Source organism: Cavia porcellus, unplaced genomic scaffold (assembly GCF_034190915.1).
Source record: "Cavia porcellus strain 051 isolate PalLab524CR breed Dunkin Hartley unplaced genomic scaffold, mCavPor4.1 scaffold_29, whole genome shotgun sequence".
Taxonomy (NCBI): Eukaryota; Metazoa; Chordata; class Mammalia; order Rodentia; family Caviidae; genus Cavia; species Cavia porcellus.
Window position 1 is genome coordinate 37,904,258 of NW_026947512.1, and position 25,637 is coordinate 37,929,894.

Here is a 25,637-nt window from a genome sequence, read left to right on the forward strand (position 1 = left end):
CTCCTGGGGTATGACAATCGAAGCAAAGGTTATTTCTGTTGTATAGTCCTTTTGGTATTTTCCAAATAGTTCACACAGGTTTTTAGTTCTAATGTTAAATTAGGTTTTTTAAGCAAGTAAATAGCTGATGTGAAAATGCCGATATCTATACTAAGCACTCACTACACATCTGATATTTTACTGATACCTTATTTCCTGCTAAGTGCACATTATACAACATAGCAGGGAGCTCCCAGCAAAACCAGAAGAGACGTGACAAGAATGGTCAGTCATATAGGAAAGGAAAGCTGAGCACATGTGCTGTCATGCAGTTGTCATGTGTGAAGTCTGCACTGGTTGTGACAGCTGAAGAAAAGATAATTTCTGTGACAGACTTTTGTGTTTACACTTTAGCTCACAAAGTTTTTCTAATGCTATCTCTTATTTTAAATTTTATTTTAAAGGGGATAAGCAATAAAACAAAACAGTAATGAGACAATAGGAAATACACAATACTATATTGCTTATTGCTGTCCTCTAAGTAGTTGCTCAGACTTGGCTTTAGGCTTGCAAAGTTGATCAAACAATACAAGTGTTACGTTGTTCCTGTACTTTATAGTTATTACCATCTCAGTCTGTGTTCTTCAGAATCAGCCAGTCACTTACGGGTGTGTGTGTCTATCTGTCTGTCTGTCCTCCTTCCTGTTTCTCCCCGGCCGGCAGGGCCACTTCTGGGACACTTATCTCTTAGGTTTTGTACACAAGCATACAGCTGACCTGAAAATGTTGATGTCTTCTCTAAGCACTCACTACACATTTGATATTTTAATACTTAAGTGTGATAGCTGAAGCAAAGATTTTTTTTGTAGAGTACTATTTGTATTTTCATTGTAGTAAATATAGGAATTTATTTCTGTTATTTTTTAGGATTTGTAAGTAAATAAACAGCTTATGTGAAAATGTTCATATTTATGCTCAACATGAAATATACATTAAGAATTTGATACTTTATTTTCTTGATATTTTATGTTCCTGTTAACTACACACTGGAAAATATAGTAAAAACCTCTTGACAAAACAGCAAGACCAGCCCTATGTCAAGTATGTCCTACAAAAAGATTAGAAAAGCAAAATAAATGTCCTGCCAATGTAAGGGATACATGTGCATGGAACATGCTGCTGTGAAGACTGCCTTAGGTGTGATAACTGAAGATTAATTTTTTTGTAGAGTGCTATTGGTATTTTTATTATAGTTCACATAGGAATTTATTTCTATTATTACTTTTTGGATGTTGTATATCAAACACCAATTGATGCTCAAAATTTTGATGCTTTTTTATAAACAATAAAAGTATTAAAAATACATTATTTTTGTGATTTTTTTCCTTTTAAGCACTCATTGTTTAATATAATAAAACTTGTAAAATTAAAATTAGTAATTTATCAATAGAAAAAAATCTTTTTGAGACATGGTCTTGCTATGTGGTGCAGGCTGGCCTTGAACTTGCTATTGTAGATCAGGCTAGCCTCAAATTCACGGTCATCCTTCTGCCTCAGTCTCCCAAGCACTGGGATTATGGGCATGTACCATCACATCTGGCATCAACAGAAATATTCTAAAGAATAAATGTGCATGTGACATACCCGTGATTATGCTGCTTTTTGACAAAAAATGTGTTATGCTCCTTCACTGGCTTGACTTAGCCTTCCACAATGTGTTTTTCAAAATGTCATGTTGTATACCAAACATATAACTTTTATTTAATTAAAAAATGAATCAGGGAGATAGCTCAACCACTTGACTAGCATGCACATGGCCTTGGGTCTGATCCAGACCACAAATAAGTAAACAAACAACTTCCTAAAGGAGACTTTAGGGTTTGGGTATGTGACAATAATTTTTCATCTAGAGGTAAAACCCCAGGAACATTTTGAAAGGCCGGTTAGGCTCTGCACAGGAAAGGGTTGAAAGCAGATAGTGATATCGCTGACAGACAGAGGAGGGACAGAGTTTCCTATGTACTCTTTAACTCAGGAAGTGGAAGTCAGTCTTGGCTGCATCAGATACACCTAAGAGAATGTGGATCTAAATTTCTTCTTCCAAAAGTCACTTCTGACACCACACACAGCTCCGAGGCTGACAACAGAGTTCTTCAGAGGTGGTCCTATTATTTACATGAAAATTTTAATCTTCTCTATTAAGTCTTTTAAAGAAAGAATGACCATCATCCAGAAAATGTCAGGTATCCAACCAACAACTATTTCCATACATTTTCACCATTTTGACAAGACAAAAACACTCGTCCTTTTGGCTCCAGCAAAGTGAAGGGCAGGACAGTTTCATGCAGTACATGGAGCCTCCTCTCCGTGAGAGCTAGGAAGGAGCGTTACCTGGAGTCAGAAGCGCTTTCCCACACACATCGCCAACTGCGTAGATGCCTTTGACACTGGTGTTCTGGAATTCGTCTACTATGATGTGGCCTTTCTCATCAGTTTGAATTCCCTAAAATTATGAAGGAACAGCACGTGAATACTGGATCCATTGACCAACACCGGCGGATCAAACCTTTGGATTTGATATGACAAAGTCCAATTAAACTGGTTGAGTGATGCTCAACCATCAGGAGGGACTACTTGCTGTGGGGTGGAGGTGCCTCTAAGATGTGTTTTTAACCTTTACCACTGGATGCTCCTGAGACAGGCCCCTGTATACCTCAGACACAGCCTGAAGCAATCACATAGCACACTCCTGTTATTTTTAAAAACCCAAATAAATTTTCCACTCTATTATAACACATTGTTTCCCATAATCGTTTCCTCGAGGCACTGTGAGGGCAGAAGGCAGAGCAGATCATCCAGAGAGGCTTGGTGGTTCAGAATACAGCTTTGGGGCTGCGGCCTTTGCTGGTGGTGGTGGTAGGGGGGAGACAGACTGGATGCCATTCCCAGCTCTGTCACTTACTAGGAAGAAGACCTTAAACAGCCACCTACTTATCACCTAATGCGTGAACTTCTACTGCAAAGGATGGCTTAAGTTATGAAAATAAAGTGATACTGGACATCTTTCTTTCTCCATAGAAGTTACAGTCCGAAAAGTTACCTGTTATTTCTGTATTCCTGGCTTCCTCATCTGCAGTCATAGGTAAGGAAAGATTTTTGCTCTAAGATAACTTTTTAAAATTTATTTTAGATTTTTAAAATTTAGATTCATTTTATTTAGATTTTTAAAAAATAATCTATACTAGGGCAAAAAAAATCTATACTACGGCAAGAACCTTTCAGGTAAGACTAAGATTAAACTGGATTATTAACACATTGCTAAGTCCTATCAAATGGTAATCATTCAATCTGCAGTATACATAGCTTAGTACTATTTGACACCAAATAATGTTTTCGCCTTATTATTTAAAAATTCAGCAAATACAGTTGAAAATTAGACCTACCAATGCCTATATTTGTATAAAGGCAAAATCGGGCCTAAAAGGTAAAAAGCTGGATGACTAATTTTATTACTAAAAAAACACAACTTGTTCAACTAAAGTTCATTATGAATAAGACTGAAAACAAGTCAAGCATGTCCCTGAATATTTTATTATTAAAATGCTTAAAAAAAAGAGCCAGGCTCCTGGTAGCCAATGCCTATAATTCCAACACTGGGGAGGCTGAGGCAGAAGGCATCTCAGTGCACTCAAGGCCAACCCGAACTACACAATGAGACCTTGTCTCAAAGATAAAGTAATAAAACTATAAAATGCTGGAAAATATACAGGGAACATATGTAAGTTAAACCCCCAGCACCAAAAAATTAATAATGATAACAATCATTAAAATGTTTAAAAATGATCTTTTATAGACTTGAGAAAGAAATCTGTAATAGAAATTATTTTATAATATAAATGAGAATGTTATATACCATTCAGTTCCATCAAGTGTGCAAACCTCAAACATAAAACATTCCATTTTGCTAAAAGAATAGTGTATCAGAAAAACCATCATGATGAACAGCAGCAGCAACATCCACAGTGTTCTGCTGGGAATTTAGCTCAGCAGCATAAGTGCCTGCCTGGCAAGCGTGAAGTCATGAGTTTGATCCCTGGTACCAAAAAAAAAAGTAAAATTTCAACATTTATTATGTTCATACTGGAAAGCCAGGAGCTAACTACTTTGCCTGCACGGTCATATTCATATATATTTTTTATATATATATATACTTGGGAACTCTTTTTGAGACAGGATTTCACTGTGCTGTTCAAGCTGGTCTTTGCAGCCCAGACTGGCCTCAGACACCTGTAGCAATCCTGCCTCAGCTTCTCAGTGCTGAGATTGCAGGCATGCAACACCTTGTCCCAACACTTACTCTTTTTCATAACCCAAGGGGCAAATACTGTTTCTATTACCAACCTGCAGATCAAGCTATTCAATTAATTTAGGAAAAATACCTGCTTGCTTAAGGCTATGCAACTGTTAAGTAATAGAACAAGGTTCAAATTCAGGCCAAACTCTGGGAACCACACCCTAGCCTAGCAGCTAGACTTAAAAAATTTAAAGAACAAAGAAGACTGTTGTCTGTGCAGAGGTTGCCTCAGTGCTACAACAGGGACACACACAACATCCTGGATTAGACACTGTGGGCGAGATGGGATCAGTGTAGGACTTTACAGCAACATCTGAGTAGTGAAAAGGAAGTCTTTGAGACAGAAGCAGTCAGGAAATTGATGGACAATCTTGATTGGAATCCCTCCACTCAAATCCCTCCAATCCAGGGTTATAGCACCAGAAAGAGAAAATATTTCAGTTATACGATTTGAAGACAACACAAAACAGAGAAGACAATTCAAGTTTTGCATGGGCAGCCAAGGGGGAGTGGTGGAAAGCACAAGGTGACTAAAGGATTCAAGAATGTTTGGGCACACTACATAGCTTACCAGCTTGTCTAAATTCAGGCCCTTGGAATTGGGGTCCCGCCCAATGGCCCAGAGCAGGCAGTCAACATCTGAAATTGAGGTCAACGTGGGTTTCCTACCAGGAACTGCCGTAACCACGCTGAGTTCCAAGCCCGTAGAGGTTTTGTTTACTTCCTTGACCTATTGACAGACAAAATATGTTAAATAAGAATGGTGGGGTACTGGGAGAAGAAAGTGGAAAAGCAAACAGGGGGGAAAATAAAATTTTTAGCATTAAAAAACAAAACCTATGCTGAAATTTCCAGCTGACACAGATACTTTTACCCAACAGCACCAACACTAGAACCCCAGGAGACAGGGTTATCTTCTGGATGGCCCTTTGTGTAGTACTGGGGATTAAGCCCAGAGCCTTTACTCTGTGCTATACCCTCAACCAACACCATCCACCTCTTTAAAAAGTTTGTTAAAAAAAAAAAATCTGGGACAGTGTCTTCTAAATTGTTAAGTTACCTGTGCTGAACTCAAACTTACAATCCTTCTGCCTCAACTGTCCACAGCAGAGGGATTTTAGGCATGTACCAGCCAGCATGCCCAGCTTCCTGGATTGCACTTTAAATCTTCCAGCCATGACCAAGAACCTCAATTCCTGTCATCATCTCAATGATTCAATTTTTAAATTTTAAGCCAGACATGGTGGTACATCCCTGTAATTGCAGCACTCAGGAGGCTGAGGTAAGAGGATTGCTGTGAGTTTGAGGGCAGCCTGGACTACAAAGTTGAGTTCAAGGCCAGCCTAAACTGCACAGCAAAACCCAGTCTCAAAGATGGGCGGGGGGCACTTTATAGTGTACTTCTTTAAAAATACGGTGAAATTTAAGTAATAAATCTAACCACAGTGACTGGAAGTGGGCCATAGCAGTGTCACTTGGAAACATCTCCAAACTGCTGGGTCATCGCTCTTTACTGCACATTCTTAATCAGCATGGGGAAAGGGAGTAAGAATCTAGGCAGGAGAACCACACACACACAACCAGTCATCCCCTGGTATCTGCTCAGGGGACTGGTTCCAGGACCCTCCAAAGACACCAAAGTCAAAAGATGCTCGAGTCTCTAACATAAAATGCCACAGTATTTCCATGTAACGTATGAACACCTTCCTGTACGCTCTAAGTCATCTTAAGATTGCTTTAATGCTAAATGCAATGCAATGCCTATAATCCTGGGAGGCTGAGGAAGGAGAATTTCCAAGTCTGAGTCCAGCCTGGGTGACATTAGTAAGTTCAGGACCAGCCTGAACTACATAGTGAGATCCTGTCTCAAAAAAACAAAATATTTTTTAAAAAAATGCAATGTAAATGTTAATAAATGCACTGTAATTGCTGTTAGACTATTATCTGGGGAATCTTGGCAAGAAAAAAGGTCTGTACATGTTCAGTGGATTCCATTTCCCCTGATCCTTGCTGATCCTCAGTCAGCTGAATCCATGTTTATAGAGCTGACTGCAAGATGCAGTGAAGGTCTTAAGAGCCTGATGGTGACACGTCCCACTAGTCCAGCATTTTCACATCCATAAAGTACAATCTCATTGATTATTTCACTGGACATGGTCTACAGTGAAAGGGTAAACATGTGTATGGATGAGGCAATTGTTTTTTACAAAGTTAATTCTTCAAGGGAAGTGTGCTGAAATTCAAGTATTTCATTGAAGAGAGTGAAGTACTTTGTAATTCTTTCCATACATCAAATCCAAAAAATACATGCCTTAAAAATAGGTGGTGCTCTCTTAAGGGGTGACAGGAAAAAAAAAAAAGATTCCATGTGATTTTCTGAAAAATAAGATATAAATCTCAAAAATAAGGACGTGTGAAAAGGCTGATGAGTAGGAATGTAAGTTTTAGTTCTAAATTCAACTGCCAGGCTTTTATACCTTAACTTCATTAATACATTAATATGAAATATGGCTTCTTTTTTTTTTTTATCGGTACCGGGGATCGAACTCACGACTGCCTGCTTGCAAGGCAGGCGCTTATGCTGCTGAGCTAAATCCCCAGACCCCAAAATATGGCTTCTTAATAAAGAAAAGAGACTCACAGTTCTCTGACTGAAATAAAGAGCTCGTGTTCATTTATAAACCTGACTGAGGGCTGGGATCTGGAGCTCAGTTGCAGAGCATCTTCTTATCATGCCTGCAGCTCTGGGTCTGATTCCCAGCCCTGCAAGAAGCAAAACAAGAAGAAGTGTGATCCCCAGCCACAGATGAGCAGACCAGGGGCACACACACCTGTGAATACTTCAGGACCTCCACCCCGGCGTTCTCCAGCTCTTCGGTGCAATTGGAACTGATCAGGGAATCAAAGTTTCTAAGTACCTGTGTACAAATGCAGGGTGCAGGGGACAGGCAGTAGAAAAGAAAGAACATTTGATTAAAGATGCGGTACAAACTCATGAGGGCAATGTCAGTACAGTATTATCCTTCCTTTTATTTCTTCCTTCAATCAAGGCTACAGTGGGAGCAGTTTTGATAAATCCTGCTATCCTACATCACCACCAAGGTCTCTATTGCCATTAACTTTCTCAGTTCCTGTTTCAGAATCTAAAACAAATGAACAGTCAACTTTCAAGTCTGTATCATCTTCATCCTCCCCTCTTCCAAGTTTGCTTCTCTCTTAGAAAGTGTTGGGAACAGAAATTTTCTTCCCTGTTGGTGTCCAAGGGCCAACCTTCCCTCTGATGTGACTGAAGAGAAGGTCTTCTAGCAAAATATACTTATCCAGCTAGAAATCACAGCTTGACCTCAGAGACTTCCCGGTGCTAAAGCACACGCAACACACCACACAGGAGGTCAGGAGTCACTTTGCAGTGGCTGTAGAAGAGTGATACCAGGACAGGGCAGAGGGAATTACCTGGGCCTTAGAGATGGAGAGGGCAGGAAGCCTAGTACTGTGGCCCTCTGCAGAGGCAGGAATCAGTCCCTGCACAGGTGGCACCGCAGCACTTCACTACCATAGCTGATAAACCGGCCGGCTATCCTGCCTTTCCTCCTCTTTTCAGCTTACTGAGTATATTTCAGTAACGCAAAATCATGTTCATGAAAATCACTATTTAAGACATGAATCTCCCTAAGGCTAATTGGGAGTGCATGCTAACTAGGATTGTCAGTATCCCGCATGTCTCCCCATCTGTTCAAATTAAGAATTAAGAGCCAGGTGCACTGGCAAATCAACCAAAGTAATGTCAACTATTTGGGAGGTTGAGGCAAGCTGGAGTTCAGTCTGGGTAACTTCATGAGATCCTGTCTCAAAAAATAAAACTCATAAAGTACTGGGGGCAAAGCTGAGTCATAGACTATTAGCCTAGATGCACCAGGCCCTGAGTTCAATCACTGGCACCACAACATCAGAATTAGAATCATAGTATTTGAGTGATGAGGGGTTTGATAATTCTTATCCCTACAGAACTAGGCCCAAGTCACAAGTCTGTTAGGGTCACTGGGGGAGACGGTGTTGGGTTCCTAGGCCAACACTTTCATTACTGTCCCACATCTGCTTGATCAAAGCTCTGACATGGTGCCATTGTAACAGCACTGACCAACTCCAGACAGAAAGCAACACTCAACCAGGCAATGACAAAGATGCAGGTCACATCTGAGCAGAAAGAGCACTGGCTGGGGTGTTCTCAAACCTCAGCTGATTCCAGCTTTGCTACTAGTAGATCAGTAGCCGCGAAACCTCTCCTGTCCTGAATTTCTTCATTCAATAAAATGAAATTCAAGCAGATAATCTACAAGGTTTTCTTTCACTCGAAGAAATCAGTGAATTGTCTGGATTGAGCAATAACAGGCCAACATTACCTTTCATGTGAAATTCATTTCTGGAATTCAGAAATTAACATGGTAGGATATTTAAGTAACACTTATACTATCCAATAACTATCATTTCATGATGAAAATTCTAGGCAAAAAGGAGAAAATACGAGCCAATTTGATCAACTTAGAATTTCATCAACATGCAGATAGATGGGAAGGATGGAAGGTGGAATTGGACAGGTCACACGTGGCCCATGTGGCACTGAGCAACAGATGTAACCACCATGCCCTAATATGTAACGGTGACCTAAGAAAAAAAATGCCTCCTAAAAACAAAAGCCACCCAGGTGAAGGACAAGACCCACTTTATCATGCCGTATCATGAGTGCTGTCTTAGAGCCCAGGGCGGAGAGGATCCCGGCTATCTCCACAGCGATGTAACCAGCGCCCACGATGACACTGCGCCTACAAGAAAGCCGGGGTTAATGTTTTAAAATGAACTTATTTTGGGGGCAGTCCACTTCCCAGGCCCACCTTTGTCTCTTAGACAGCAACTATCACTCAATAAACTCTTCCTACCCTTAACAAAAGAATCACATGATAAAATAAACTTACTTGGAAATAAATTTAGATTTGCAGACAAGGTGCAAAGAAATGATGACACTTTCCTTATAGCTCTGTGCTCAGCTATCTTGAAAGTTAACATTTCATACAATGCTGGTACATTTGTCACAATTAAGAAGCTCACAAGAACATTACTGCTGACTAAACCCTAGATCACAGATTTCATCAATTTTTCCATTAATCTCCTTTCCTGTTCCAGGTGCCACATTATACATTTAAAAAGAAAACACTGCTCTGTAGAAGTGAAATATATTTAACTTGTTTTAAAAGATCTTTGTCCTTTTTTTTTGAGACAGGGTCTTGCTATATAGTTCAGGTTGGCCTTGAGTTCCACGCAATCTTGCATCAGCCTCCAGAGTGCTGGGATTACAGGTATGTGCCACCACACCCAACCTCTTTTTTCTTTTTGTTTTGAGAGAAGATAAAAAACCTTTGAAATTTGAGATGACTCCTTACGTAATGATCCCAGCACCTAAGACTAACATGGGGCCAGGATTCTTTGATTCCTTATTCTCCTGTGCAACACATTTCTCCTTGATCATCACTCAGTTCTATCTTTGCAATATGATCAAACTGAACTTCCTGAATACACTTTGGTTTAAAAAAGAATCTTAGGTCTTAGTTAAGTGCTCAGATGAAGGCCTGAATCAGTGATAAAGTAGCTGTCACTGGACCAAGGGCAGTGCTTGCTGCCATGCTGTAGCCTAGAGTGCAGGGGTCCCACAGTAGGAGAGTCATCCTGTGTGTGGCTGCATCCTCTCAAGCATCAGATGCATCCTCTCCCATTGTCATGGTATGTGGGGAAGAAGTGTTCAGAGAAGCTCAGTGTTAAAGGCACATGCCTATAACCCCAGCATTCAGGGAGGATGAGGCAGGAGGATCAGAAGCTTAAAGCCAGTCACAGCAACTCAGTCATTGGCAAGACCCTACCCTACCTCAAAATAAAAAATACAGTGGGCTGGGGATACAGGTCAGTGCCAAGGCATCGGGTTCCTCCTGAGTACGGAGGCCAGGGGGAAGCTCAGGAGATGGAGGAATCTTCCAAGACCTTCCTTAGGCAAAGTACCCATATTCTGTGTCCAGTCTCCAGAAGGCTTTTGGTCTAGATGTGGAGTGCAAGTCTGAGACAGAAGGGTCACTTGATCCCCAGAGCTCACGATCAGCTTGGGGCACTGTCATGGCTTATATCTAGATGTCCCCCAAAGCTTCATGCACTCTAGGGTGGGGCTTTTCAAAGGTGGCTGGTTCTAGAGTATGTGATGATGGGATTCAGGGTGGGATGCTAGGATTAAGGCTACCTCTCTTTGGGTGTGAGTGCTACCTGTTCCAAGGGCAAATGGCCTGAATAGGACGTAAGGGACTGAAAGCGGCTACTGCTTTCAACTACTGCTTGCTACTTCACTGCTGGTTGTCCTCTGCCTACCCTGCTTTGCCATGGACTGTTGGTTTGTCCTCTGTGATTCCTCTCTGCCATGCTGCCCTGCCTTGGAGCCAGGTGTGGACTAACCCTCCAGAAACTGTGAGCCAAAATAAACCTCCTTGAACTTGGGGTGCTGGTTATTTTGTCTCTGCAACAAGAAAAGTAACTAAGACTGTGAGACCCCCCATCTCAAAAAATGAAAAGAACAACATCAGAAAATGTTTTTGTGGGAGTGATAGAGCCCTCATTAATGGAGAGCCTTCTGTATTAGCTGCCTAGAAAAATCCGGAATCAGTTACTTTAGATGTTATTTAGTAGACGCCATGCCAGTTAATGAAAGACGAGAATTTACTAGTGAGTTCTAAACATTACCCTGACTCGAGTTTTAAAGTATTCTGCAATAGCCTCTGTCCAAAAGCCCCAGAGATAGGAGGGATGGATCTACTGAAGGGTATTAGTGGATGAAATACTCAAGGTCAGAGAAAGAGAGGAGGTTAGAGAACTGAACTCAACAAATGCCTACAAATGGCTCACAGTAGGCGGGAGAAGACTTGTTCCCAGGAGACACTGAGGAAGACTGAACCACTGAAGCGTGTCTGCTTACCTTGGCAATTCTTCCAGCTGAAAAAACCCATCGCTGGTTATGCCTAGGCTTGCACCTATGCAGAAAAACAGTCTAGATCACACAAGATCACACTTTCTCTTGTAAAATAAGTACGCTTTGTGGAAGAACCAAACACATTTTTAACATCAACATACTTTCTGTTCCGACTTTCTGTTTTGTTTTCTTTCTGCCCTCCAAGTGAGAAGCTGCTGACAACGTTTTTCTTTCTTTTTGGCAACAGGGTCTCACCAAGTTGCCCAGGCTGGCCTCAAACTTGTGATCCACCTGCCTTTTCTCCTGAGTTTGTCGGGTTACTGGGGTACATCACCTCAGCTGACTTCTGAGTCAACATCTTTATTTTCTCTCTCCAAACAGCAGAGTGAGGACTGTAACTGCGTGAACAGACTCCACAGCCTTTGGGCCCTCTCCTCACTCCAATGCAGGCAGGAAGGAAGCCTTGGGCCATGGCTCTTGACACTACCTTTTTATTCAAAGGTTACAAGTAAACCTCACTGTGGAGGACCTCCAGATACACACTTCCAATTTGATCCTCTCCTCAAATCCCAGTCCTGGAGTTCTAGCTTTACTGACATATAAGTCTACCTTGCTTCAAACTCAGGGTTGAGTATCCTTTATCAGAAATGCTTGGGACCAGAAGCATTTCAAATTTCTGACTTCTGGCTTTAGAACATTTGCAATTTATATAATCAGACACCTTAGGGCAAAGCCCAAGTCTAAACATAAAATTGCTTCATGTTTTCTACATTCCTTACACACAGCATGGAGGTAATTATTCAAAATTTTAAAATAACTTTGGACACAAACAAAGTTTTTATGGCACTGGATTTTCTACTTGCAGCATCATGTTGGCCCTCAAAAAACTTAAGAGGACTCTACAGCATTTTACATTTTGTAGCTTTGGATTAGGGAATGTATATTTAAAATTAAATCTTATTTCTCAACTCAAATCCCTGTCAAGGTGGCCATTTTAATGAAAGGAATCAGCTTCCCCCAAAGAACTTCATTGTCAATCTGTGATTCCTTCTTTCAAGCCCCCCAATATCTCATCAGTTAATAAATACTGTATGTCCCTCCCCCAGTCCTGGGATTGAACCCATGGCCTCATGCATGCGTGGGGAGTGTTCTACCTCCTAGCTACCTCCCCAACCCAAAATACTGCATTTTACCAGCTCTAAGCACCGTGATTACAAGACCTATCCTGATTTCAGAGGGGAGGGGAAGGAATATAGTTTTGTATGATTTTTTTTTTTTTTTGATCCAGGGATCAAACTCACTATCTTGCACTTGCCAGGCAGAAGCTTATGCTGCTGAGCTAAATCCCAGCCCCTAGGAATATAGCTTTTAATGTGTGTCTTGGAATCAATGAGATACATTTCCTGTGTCTTTTAGGCCTGCTTTCTTCTCCAGCCCCTGGCATCACATCGGGGACTCAGCGGCTGGAGTAGAATGGAGCAGAAACGTCCCATCCTGTGTGGCAGGCAGCACACACCGCCTCAGGACCACGACCCCACTTCTGGCACTGGCTCCCGGGCAGGTTTCCACCCAGTCCTCTTCTCCTATGTGCTCTCCCTTTCAAGTCAGTGCCGAATGATTTTCTCAAATGATCACGTAGACCACACCACCACTCTACAAGCCAGTATTGGTCACAGTTACTCTTCAGCCTGATGAGTCGCAGAGGTCTGGCTCCAGTCTCAAAGCATCAGTGCTACTGAATGCGCTTCAAGGACACCTTCATTCCTGTCCTCTCCCTCAGCCAGTCATGCCCACCATGGGAGCCTCTTCCCTACCCTCTTCCTACTCATGCCAGCCCAGAGGACTCTGTCCTGCTTCTGAGCGCCTCAACCCGCAATCTACTAACTGGACTTTACAGCATTTGTATTTAGTGTTCACATTTGTTTTTTTCTTTTAAATTAATGAAGGTACAGGTTAAAAATTTCAAAAGTGCATGTGGAAGTGTAGCTCAGTGGTGGAACAGTGCTTAGCCTCCATGACCCCAACACCACCAAGAAATATGGGGCCTGTGGTAGCAGGCACTGTATATCCCCGACCCACTGGGGTTCTGAGCATCCTTCCATTCCTATACCACACAGGTCTCCTTGTCATTGAAACAGACACAGAATGCTCAGTGTCATGGTGCATGCCTGTAATCCCAGCACTCAGGAGGCGGAGGCAGGAGTGCCATGAGTTAGAGACCAGCCTGGGCCACAACGTGAGACTCTGTCTCAAAAAACCAACAAAATAAAAATACAAAAATAAAGACATAAATTGTAGCATACTACACACACTATTCCACCCCCCCCTTTTTTTGTTTAGTAATAAATCTTAGGGAGACTCTACTTATCAAGGATGCTTACACCCAATATTCCAAAATAAAATTTTAAGTTACTTAAGTATCTTTGTATCTCTTATGCTGATTGTTCTTTACCTTGAAGATCATAAATATTTTTCAAAGCTGATGAAAATGTACATATACTCTCTCCAGGGAGGAAAAAAATGCATAATCTTTACAATGTCCATGTACATTAAGGGAGCAGTCATATACTTCACGAAGCCAATTCACAGAGAATGTAAAGATTATAAACTATGGTCACATCCACAAAATTTTAGAATCTTGCTGAAGAGAAAGACATGGACATTCCTTATGAGAGACTATGCCAGTATGTCTGCGACTCATCACTAGGGGTTTAGGGTGCTTAAAATACAAAAGATATGCCTGGCAAGCATAAGGTCATTAGTTTAATCCCCAGTACCAAAAAAAAAAAAAAAAAAAAAGACATGACCTTATCAGAGATTTCTTACTAAATTAATCTTTTGCAGTTTTCTATATGAGACAAAAATATGACATAAAAAAGGTTAGATAAGCCACATTCTTTCAAGGTTCTCTCCCTTTAACAGTTTATCACATGTCATAAATACCAGCACATCTGACAAACTGAGGCTGAGAACAATTGAATCCAGGCTAGGAAGGAAAGGAGGCTGTTGCTGATTTTTTCTCCTTTTGTTTCCTGCATACATCTGAGCCTAGAGTTGGATCAAACACCTTCCTCTGTCCCATCACTAGCTACTACTTAGTTAAATATAGGTTCTGCAGAGCTCTTTCTTCCAGGAGAAAGCTCCCATGAACAGTGCGTGAGGGTGAAGGCTGTGTCGAAGCCTGCTGAGCACCCCTCAACACTCACCAGGGATCTGGCTCTCAGGAGGGAGCGAGGGCACGCCACCGGTGGCGATCAGGATGTGAGGAGCAGTGTACTTTTCCCCATTGACCTCTACCGTGGGCTGGGGGTCACTGGTGAATGATGCGTAGCCATGGATGATTTCTATATTGGACTGGAAAGAGACACCACGTTAGTCTATTCTTCAGATAAACAAAGACGCCTGCTTTAACATAGGAACTCTTTCATTTCTCCACTGAAGAGTTTCTGTTTGCAGATGCCAAAACATCTGTTGTTCATTAACTGACTTGCAACTGACACTCCAAATAAGGGGGTTGCAGCAGATGCCAGAAGTGCACACCAAGAAGAAATAAAGGTGCTGTCATGGGCCAAAACCCAGAAAGCAAAAAATACTTGCAAGTCACTCCCACAAGGAAAAAGGCAACAGCTTTTACCCCAATAGCTGAGGGAGAAAGTCTTCCTCACGGTGAAGACAGACTGAAAAATGATCTATCTGGGGGAGGGGAAGTTGGGTAAGGATGAGAAAAGACTGCAGGTGAGGGCAGCCTCTGGCCACAGGAAGAAGCAATGCTTCTGATTTCTCAAATGTAACCTTGGTGGAGTTCTCCACTGGAGCTGCAGAGCTCAAGACAGATCTGTTCTTACTGGCATCCTGTGTAGCAGCCACTCCAGTTGGGTAGGCTGGTGGGCTCCTGCCAGCCATGCTACATGTCCCGGCATGCACAAGTGGGTGGCTTAGGAGGCTAACAGAATGGTGCAGGTGTGATCAGACATTGGGACATTTCAACGTTTAGGAACATCTGGTTCTAAACCCAATTACTGCCTCCTTTCCAACCAGCCCTCCAGGTCTGTTCCAGGAGGTGCATGTCTTAATTAAGCCAAATTTAGGAAGATGCCAAAACCCACAAGCCTGCAGAGCATGTTTTCTTCAGGGTTAATGAGTTCCTGAGAGCTGCCAGACTGGCAAGTGCGTGGCCTGAGTGGCAGTCATACACATGGCAGCTTTGTATCACTTCCTACATTAGATGGAGAGTTTCTGCACTATGCAGAATTTCAGCATCAGCTATAATTCCTTCACCATAAGGTCCTTATAAGTTCCACTACACACACCCAAACTTCAAGGTATTAAAAACACTAATTTCTTAATAATTTTCTTATATTGCTCATGCTCTTTTGTTTGTTTTGTTTTTGGTACTGGGGATCGAACTCATGACCTTGCACTTGCCAAGCAGGTACTTATGAGGCTGAGCTAAATCCCCAGCCTTTCATGCTCTTTTTTTTCTTTGGCAGCACTGGGGATTGAGCCCAGAGCCTTCTCACTGCACTACACCCTCAGCCCCCTTTCATTTACTTTGTCATCCTCACTGTGACACACGTGGTGTCATTAAGTTGCTACCCTGTCCAAGCTGGGCTTAAGTTTGCAATCCTTTGCCTGACCCTCCAGGAAGGCCACAAGTAGAGGCAAGTGTCATCACACCTGGCTATTTTTTTTTAATCTTTGTTTGACTATTTTGAGATGAGTCTCACCAGGTAGTTCCAGGTGGCCTTGAACTCACGATGTAGCCCAGGCTAGCTTTGAACTAGCAACAGGCTCCTGCCTCACATTCTAAGTGCTGGGACTACAGGTACGTACTACCTACCCAGTTCCTATCTCTTTTATAAAAGTATTTTACTAGCTCCATTTAAGAAACTTGATGGCCTTAGTATATCAAATGGTATTTCTCTAACCCAAGTCCTACAGCCTTAGAAATCTCTTATATCCATATGCCAACAGAACTATAAGCCCATAAGTATCTCTTCCCCACAAACTGAGGGTTAAGGACAGAAAATACCATCAGCCAACAAATAAATCTAAAGAGTAAGAAGAATCAACATAAAATGTGTATTCATCAGAAGCTATCAGTAGAAGCAATTCACCCTAAAAAATTTATTTACAAAATGCTATTAATGAGATGAAAGTGGAACAAGTATTAAGAATCTCCCATCATCTAAATATAACCTAAGCTACGTGGAAATTATGATGGGAGGCCAGAGAGACAAGAGAAGGGTGATGGACACACACGCACGCTGTTGGAGGAGGAGGCAGCTGGAGGTGTATCTGGAGTCTATCAAGGCCGCTGACACTATTCCTGGGTGGAAAATGTGTGACCTCTAAGCATGCAGCTGGAAAAAACCTCAAGAGAGCAAAGGGTACCATGTATCAGCTGGTGGCAAATATACCTTGACTCAATTTTCCTGACTGGATTTGATGCATTAGACTTCTATACCATAACCTGGCCATCAAGGACAAGATTGTTCTGAGCAAATGAACAGTGGTGCTTTAGTACATCACAGACTAATATGTAAAACAGTATCTGTTTGATTTCTGAACCTTAAGTGGAGGATGAAACCCACTAGAGATGAGTCTGTAGGGGGACTGCTATGGACTCCCACACTCCTTGGGAAAGAGACTGGCACATTCCTTCCCTGCAGGAAGGTCAGCTTGAAAATCATTAATCAAAAAGAACAGATGTAAGAAGGTATTTGAAGATATATCAGAAAGTCAGATTTTCTACTGCCCAAATCTGGCTGCCTTCTCCATGACAGCAGCTTCCTCCCAAAGTTCAAGACCCAGCGCACGCACCTTGGTGAGGTTGTTCTGATAGATGGTGTTCAGGCGGCTCACATAGGCGTCCCGTTTCTCCTTTATCACACTACAACGAAAGCCAAGTTAGTACTCAGACCCACGACTGTCCTCCGTCAGTCAGGCACCTAGCTCTGAACACCCCTGAGCAGAAAATCAGCCTATCAGGGAGAACGAAGCAAGCAGGTATCTCTGAAGACAGCCGCCCTTCCACACCTGCGTCTGCCTTCCTGTGTATGAGACCCTACCCCATCCCCAGGAGAACGCCCAGGTGGCACCCGAGATACAGAGCCACGCTCTGTGGAGACCCGAAGGGCAGCTGTTCTGGCACAGCTCCAATGCATGGAGGCCACTCAATATATTTGTTGAAAAAACTGGACAGATTTGCTAAAAAACTTAAAATTTTGACAACTTCAAAATTTTATGGCAGTTTTTAAAAAGTTAAACATAGAATGGCTGCGTCACCCAGGTAGGTACAGACTTAAAAGAACTGAAAGCAAGGACTTAAACAGACACTTGCACACCAATGTCTGTAGCAGCATTACTTGCCACAAAACACAGAAACACCTCAAAGACCCACGCACAGGTGAGTCCGTAAACAAACCGATGTATCCTACAGTGACACACGACTCAGTGAAACATGAACTTCTGACAGGGGCTACAGCATGGACAAGCCTTGAAAATGCTATGCTAAGTGAAATAAACCAAACATGAAAGGAAAAGTATTATATGGTTCTACATACATGATGGACATTAAGTCTTAAAGATAGAAAGCAGAACAGAGGTACCAAGAGCCAGTGGAAAAGAGAAATAAAGAGTTCATGTTTAGTGGGTGTAGAGTTTTTATTTGGGATGCTGGAAATGGGTAGTAGTGATGACACAATACTGTGTACAATTAAGAGGTAAAAATGGCCAGGCATGTCCTTAATGTCACTGGACTGAACACTTAACATTGGTTCAATGTTCAGGCATGATGCATACATCATGGCTGGGACAGGAGGTCCATAGGTCTGAGGCCAGCCTGGTGACGTAGTGAGACTCCATCACAAGATAAAAAATAGAAGGGGTTGAGGGGAAGGCTCAGTGATAGAGCAGTTGCCTAGAATGTGTGAAGGCCAGGGTTCAAATTTTTATGTATTTTACCACAATAATACCCCACCACTATAGCCAGGCATGGTGGCTCATGCCTATAATCCCAGCACTCGGGAGGCTGAGGCAGGAGGATTGTTATGAGTTGGAGACCACCTGGGCTACAAATGAGCTCAAGGCCTGCCCAAATTACATAGAGACTCAACTCAAAAAGACAAAAAAATAAAAAATAAAAATACCCCACTACCATCAAAAAATTCATGGCTTACATACTTAGGCAAATATGAATTTATAAACTGAACACTTTAAGCACTTACCGCCAATTGAATTTACTCTCACAACTTTGAAAGCCATAATCAACATGATCGTGCATGAACTCAGAGTGGACAGCCGTGTTCCACATTACCTGTTTAAAAAAAAAACAAGGAGAGACAGAAACCATGAACTAATGGTAACTATGCAACCGCAGATAAAAATACTGACTGGGAAATTGAACCTAAACTGAACACACTGAATGTTCAGAAGTATGACCTGATACATTCCTGCAGAAAAAGTTTTAATTGGCACATTTGGAAACATTATTATTCTGATAATGATTTCTCAAATATGAAAAAGGAGAGTGGAAAGAGGAAGAAATAAAAAATTCTACCTTTTTGGGTACACATCCAACATTCACCTAGGGAAAAAAAAGACATAACATTAAGAGCATTTAAACTCAAGTCATAAAACCCATAGAACAACCCCAAGCGCTTAGAAACCCCCCCTCTTTCGGTTCCCTTAGTGGACAATGCCTCCCAACACCTTCAATCCACACCTTTAGCCCTGCATTTTGCTGCTTCAGTCTAGTAACAGGCTTTGATTAGAACAAACTCCAAAAGCGATGTACCCAGAGGTTGAGATGATGTTGATACATTAAAGAAACGCAACTCTACTTTCTTCCAGTCACATCTCCAGATTGCCAGAAACCTTTAAAAGAACTTCAAGGCCAGACAGTGTGCATGTCTATAATCCCCGCTACAGGGAAGTCTGAGGCAGGAGGATGACAAGTTTGACCCAAGCCTGGGCAACCTGGTGACTTGCCAAGATCATGTCAAAGAAAGAGCAAAAGAATGGAAGAGAGGAAGGCAGGCTGAGGATGTTGCTCACCCAGTGGAAAGGCTCTGGGTTTAATCCCCAGGACTGCAAAAATAAGAGGAAAAAAGGAAATTCAAAGGGTCATAAATTAGGACTAAAATGTTCTGAACCAAGCTCACCCATCATCAGTTTACTCCCCACAGATATGAGAAGCTATCTTGAACTTATTCAAGGCAATTTAAAAATGCTTGGAATATGCTTCTACTAAGGGCCAAGATGGCCTGACTTGCCCTGATGCTGAATAGATGACTTATTTTTTGAAGTTTCTGCCTTTCGGGTTTCTAAGTTAAAAATAAAAAGACAAACACACACACAGTTAAAAATAAAAAGACAAACACACACACACACACACACACACACACACACACACACACACACACACCCTTACAGCTACTCATTCATTCCAGCGTTGGAATAAGCACTCATCCACTTGTGCCAGGCATCATGCAAGACAAAGCACAAAAGAGATGCAATTCCTGTTCTCGTGGAACCTGCAGTCCTAGCCAGAGAGAAGCTCTGAGCTTACTGGAGATACTAACCCAAGGACCAGTGGCAGAATTGCTGTGTCCTCCAAATCGCAGAGCATTGGGCCAGAAATCATATGTTCGGAATGGGGTGCTGTAAGGCTGGGACCTCACTGTGTCAAGAGGGCCTGCACTGCAGCACAGCACAGTTGAGAGCCTGGGGATTTGGAGGAGAGGTGGGTGGTGATCCTGAAATACTTGGTCTACTATGACAGCTTGTGGGACAGGCCCTCCAGGAATTATGCTGGTTTTAGAGAGCAATTACTCCCCAGAGCAACTGACGGCAAGACAGACATCTCTGACTTATCTTCAAAGCCAGGAAGGCTGAGGGCAGACAGTTCTGTCCGCTCACACACACTCCTCGCCTCTGCTGCTTCCTTCTCCTTCCTCTTTTCTAGGTGACCTGTGTAGGAGGTCATCAGAGAGACCATAGGCCTGGGGTCTGCTGCACAGTGTGACCCTAAACTCACCCTCCTCCCACACTGGCTCTAGGTGGGTAAGTTTCTAAGTCTCTCCAACTGATTTCCTATTCCATCAAATGGGAAGAGTAACCCGTGATTACACAGGTTTTAAGGAGGTTAGTGGTAATGTACAGAGAGCACTGGCATCTAATCTGTGGTAAATCTATGGCAAATCTGATGTCCCTGAATCATTTCTGCAGTCTGCTAGCTGTGCACGGGCACATAGGACAGAGGAGATGAATCCTGCAGGAGCCTGCATCTCAGAAACAGACGGACGGGTCACCAAGGAAGTCCACCTTTCACACTGGGACCCTGGGTTCGCAGGGGTATGGCTTCCCAGAGATACACACAGTGTCTAAACCTTAAACATCCCACACTTGACTGTGCAAGTTGTCTCATAGAACTTTCCAGGTCCAAAGAGAGGCAGTAGGATGGCCCAATCTCCTGTTCTTCTCAGTAAACTCATCCAAGATCTCATAACTCTGCCTCCCTGTCCAACTCAGCAACAAAACTTTTAATTACATAGTGTTTAGCCGGCATGGTGGCGCGCGGCTATCATGCTAGACCGAGCTACACACCAAGACCCTCAGTTCAAAAAAACAAATATCATCTACATCTTCCATCGAAGTAACCTAAAGTTCTCAGCCCTGGCGGCAACACAAATCACCCAAGGAATTTCTCAAACTCCCGAAGCCCAGGCTGCGCCTCAGCTCCCGGCGGTGAGAAGCCCTGACCAGCCAGCTTAAAGAACCCGAGGCCTGGGCTGAGGGCAGCGCCGTACATCATTCTGCTCCTGGCAACAGTCCGGAGGGGCGCAGACTCCCATTCCTCCAAGGCTCCACCGTGCAATCCCACCCTACAGGGGGCTGCCCACTCCCCGATTTTCCAGACGCTGCTTCGCATCTCCCAGCGCAGTCGCGGGGTGCAGTCCTCTGGCAGCAGAGCGGCGAGCATGCCAGAAGGCTCTGCTCTGCGTAGCAGCAGCGGTTGCACGGGCACTGCACCTGCGCGGCTGCCCGCGGGGGCCAGGCCTTCGGCCGGGCCGGAGGGGTCGCAACAGGCAGCTGCTCCCGCCGAGCCCGGGAGGGAAGGAGGAGCGCGGGCGCAGGGCCCGGTACTCACGCAAGTGCCGCCCAGCTTGTGGCTCTCCACCACGGCGGCCCTGGCGCCCAGCTCGGCCGCCCGGCGGGCGCTGGCCAGCCCGCCCGAGCCGCCCCCGATCACCAGGTAGTCGAAGGAGGCCGCGGCGCCGGGCACCGGGCGCTGTTGCAGCCGCCTGGACGCCATGGCGCGGGAGAGGGCGCACTGAGCGCCGGCGGGCGCGCGCGCACGCAGCGGGAGGCCGGGGGAGGCGCGCACCGCTCGCCCCGCGCTCGCGCCCACGCCCAGCGCCCGCCACGGCAGCGCCATGCACGTGGAAGGCGCGGAAGGGGCACTGAGGGCGCGGAGGGCGGGGCGCGGCGGCGCAGCCTCACGGTGACTCAGCGTTGCCCGCCAGCGCTGCCCGCCAGCGCCGCCCCACGCCCGGGACGCGGCCGTTCTTCCGGAGGGTAAGCTGCGTAGGTTTGTAGGCCGTTTCCTTCGCCTGTTCCGAGGACCACCTGGACGGTGCATTGTTAGCCTCTGATGCGGATCTCCAGACTCTGTGAGCGGGACACTGGGGGCCCACACTTGATATTTTTATTTAATTGTACTGGGAACTGAACCCAGAGCTTCGTGTGTGCTCCAGTTGTTTGTTTGGTACCCGGGATCGTACTCACAACCTTGTGCTTGGCAGGCAAGTGCTTTTGCCGCTGAGCTATATCCCTGGCTTGGGAATCAGCTGTAACCCATCAGAATAGAATACCAATGTTTAACTCCCCCCCCCCATTAAAATATAATACAGTGGAAGGAAGGAAAGGTCTCACCTCCAGCAGACTGCTGTAATAAACGTAGAAGACAAGCAATTAGAAAATATTTTTGGTGCATTTAGGAGGCTGAGGCAGAAGGATCGTGAGTTTCAGGTGAAGCAAGCCTAGGCTATGCAGAGAAACTTGTCTCCAAAGGAGCCGAAAAAAAGATCCATTTAACTGCTATCATAGTAAAAATTGCTTTGTCAGGAACCGTTAATAAATGTTACAGCTGTCACCAGCTTCCATGGGATTTTGCCTCAGTGATAGTGGAAATTAAAAATGAAGTGACAGCACAGATTTATAGGCAGAAGCTTTAATAGGAAGGAAAACGAGGCAGGGACTTGAGTTTTGAGAGTAAGAAGGCACAATCCTGATGGGGACAATGCCGACCTGCCAACACTGGGGGCCAGCTGTTAGAAGATTGTTGAGGCGGGCCTGCTTCTGACTGGTATAACCTCAATTATGCTTTGTGGCTCCAGAGAAGACTGTGGTTTGGAGGGGCAGCCTGGTTCCCTGAGAGGGGTGCTGGTGCCCAGTGGGTGGCAGCCTTGGGGTTTGCTGACTCAGCAGGAAAGCAGGGTTCCTGCAAGTTTAGGGCAGCAGCTGGAGATTTGCCAAGGCCTGAAGCAGGATGTTCCAGAAGAGGTGGCTGACTGTCCCCACAGATGTCACTTTTTGAGAGGGTCTCCTGCATTTCAGACTGCCCTTGAGCTCACTTTGTAGCCCAAACTGGTCTCAAACTTGCAATGATTTGATCCTTCTGCCTCAGCCTCCCGACTGCTATAATTAAACCATTTGCCACCATCCAAGCTCCCATATTTGTCTTGTCTTGGTGTCCTCAGTCTTGAAGAGGACGTGGGTTATTTAGGTCGATTGAGGACTACTATGCCTGGAATTGTCAGGTCTAGATGGACACTCCCTAAGTGATTAACCTGTGTGCTGTGGAGCGGAGCAAGGATCTAACATGAACTTTTAAGATAATAAAAGAGATAGATTTAAAACAGAGGCAGAAATGCCAAGATTTATGCTGTTTTTTGTTACTCATTGGACATCATTGGCCTTCGTAAAAAGTTGCTTTTTTGTTTTGTTTTATTTCTTAGCAAAAGTGGCTTTTAAATTGCCATCTCAGAAGAATACACAAATCTCTGCTTGGCAGGCGCAGTCATGAGTTTGAAGGCCTGGAGTTTGTCCTTTCTCCCTTTGTGATGATTTCAGCAGTTTATTTATTCAAGTTCTCTGAGATAGGGTCCCCCTATATAAATGTAGTTCATGCTGGATATGGTTCATGCCTGAGCTATAAAGTAAGTTCAAATACAGCCTGAATTACAGAGGAAGACCCTGACTCAAAGAAAGTTCATGGTAGTTTTAAATTCACTGTGGAGCCCAGGCCCACGTCTTAATTTGAGGTGATCTTCCTGCCTCAGCCTCCCAATTGTTGGGATTACAGTCATGTGCATACACCCAGCCATCTAGTTTCTTTTTGGAGATGCTATGACAAAGGCCTCCTGGCTTTAATGGTGCATCCAGTTTTTAAGATCAGTAAGACTGTTTGAAGAGAAAAATCTATATTGTACTTTTAATGTGTAACAGGTCCTTAGCTAAGGCCCAGGAGTGTACCTGCCCTTTGTCCCCATAGTAGTGTCTATCTCAGAACCACAGGGTGAAAGTATGATTGGGAAAGGATTATTCATAGTTTCAGAAACAGTCCCCATAGATTGTTAATGGATTTCAAAGAACAAAAAGGTAGCTGTATGGTGAGCCCAGGTACCGCCTTGTCCAAATAGTCAAATTAGAGATTACCAAAATGAGACAGTATGACTCATGATGAAATGCGATAGAAAATATGTAACTTACATAATTTTCCTGCTAAAAATACAGCTCTCCTGAATCTGATTGTGAAGTAACAGAAAAACTGAATTTGAGGGTGTTGTACTTAAGCAAATAGGTTCGTTATATGTGTATTATAGCAAACCTGCAATGTGGCTTACTAAATGTGTTTTTTTTTATCCTTTTTCCCTAACTGATATGTTAAGTAACCTAACTGATATGTTGAACAATACTCTCCTCTGTAAAGAATTGCAAGAATCTCACCTAATTGATATGTTAACCATTGTTGCCCTCTACAAACTACAGAAGTTGTGCTAAAACAAGCTAACAAGGGTTGTTAATCACTGTTAGGCGCCTCTATTCTCCGCTAAAGAGCTAAAGAAAACTAGGATGGCCCACTAATATACACTTGTTTGAAGTAATCTGCTTGTGTGCAGAGAGATTTGCGTATGAGTTTAACCCTTTCCCTGACCTTGATTCCCTTCCCAGAAAGAAAAAAATACATAACCTCCGTTTTCTGTTCTGTATGGCGCCTTATTGCCTCCCTCTCCCCTTACCTATCTATCTAGGCTAGGCCATAAAGAATTTGGGTTTCTGGTGACCTCTTCCTGACCCGGTGATCATCTGTCATAAAATGAGCCTGCCCCTATTTTAAGAACTGTTTAGCTTCAAAGAAATTACCGGGAAATACTATGGCACAAACCCCAATCAGTGCTTTCCTTTTGTTCTGTATGCATCAAATGAGTTAGATATCAGATCTTTGTAAAACTTAAGTTTCAGCTTCTTGTAACTCTTGACCCCTTCGCACCCACTAGCGAAAACGAGCAGTCCTGGGATAATTAACTCTCCACTTTCTTTTCCAAATATTGCTGCAGATGTGCCACTCCGAGATAATGTCAGTCTGTGGGATGGGAGTAATTTGAGAAACACCAGGAACTCCCGAGATTGTCAGAGCTAAGTGGACAGCAATACAGTTTCCAGATTCGGGTCAACAAGTTTGATGGCTCTGCAGGTTTCTTTGTGTCCCCCCCCCTTTTCCTCCAGCCTCTTTTTAAAGTCCTCCCTTCAGTCTCTGGGGACATTCTCCAAATTGGCTCCTGGAGACTCGTCGCCAGGCCTGGAAATAAAGCCTTTGCTACCTAAATTTTCGGTCTCTTGCTTCCTTGGATTTTATACCAGGGCTCGAGTTATAACAGAGGGCAGTTTTGCAGCTGGCCAGTGCTCTTTAAATGTGACCAGTGTTTTCAAAATAAAGCAAGGTCAGGGAACTATTCCAGACCAGAGAAGATAGAAGAAATAGAAAAACTGGGGGCAGAACTTCATCCAGATGGGCTTCTCCGCTGGGAGAAATTTGCTACAAAGGACAGTGGGTACCAGGTAAAGGAGTGCCTGCCTGGGAGGCTTGAGGTAGCAGGATCATGAGTTCAAGCCCAGAGTGAGCAACTTAGTGATTTACCAAATTCAGAACACTTCCTGTTGTAGTCAGGGGTTGTGAGGAGAACAATTAGAACCAGGACATGGAATTTATAATATTATTTTACCATGGTCACCCAGAGT

The 25,637-nt window shown here is 43.6% G+C and overlaps 1 protein-coding gene and 1 long non-coding RNA gene across 2 annotated transcripts in view; one reads left to right on the plus strand and one right to left on the minus strand.

Moving 5' to 3' along the window:
* Positions 1 to 21,990, minus strand: part of Gsr (glutathione-disulfide reductase) — a 28,347-nt gene extending 6,357 nt beyond the window's left edge. The window contains exons 1-10 of the mRNA XM_003474729.4: positions 21,484 to 21,990; positions 18,892 to 18,918; positions 18,560 to 18,648; positions 17,154 to 17,223; positions 14,537 to 14,684; positions 11,337 to 11,391; positions 9,054 to 9,153; positions 7,165 to 7,251; positions 4,905 to 5,063; positions 2,371 to 2,482 (exon numbers count right to left, since the gene is read on the minus strand). Coding sequence (XP_003474777.3) covers positions 2,371 to 2,482; positions 4,905 to 5,063; positions 7,165 to 7,251; positions 9,054 to 9,153; positions 11,337 to 11,391; positions 14,537 to 14,684; positions 17,154 to 17,223; positions 18,560 to 18,648; positions 18,892 to 18,918; positions 21,484 to 21,975 — 1,339 coding nt within the window. The 5' untranslated portion in view covers positions 21,976 to 21,990. The remainder of the gene's footprint in view (positions 1 to 2,370; positions 2,483 to 4,904; positions 5,064 to 7,164; positions 7,252 to 9,053; positions 9,154 to 11,336; positions 11,392 to 14,536; positions 14,685 to 17,153; positions 17,224 to 18,559; positions 18,649 to 18,891; positions 18,919 to 21,483) is intronic.
* LOC134473990 (uncharacterized) lies at positions 21,892 to 25,224 on the plus strand. The gene is made up of 2 exons (XR_010044513.1): positions 21,892 to 22,006; positions 24,956 to 25,224. It is a non-coding gene; the product is annotated as an uncharacterized LOC134473990 (long non-coding RNA).
* The last annotated feature ends 413 nt before the right edge of the window (positions 25,225 to 25,637 follow it).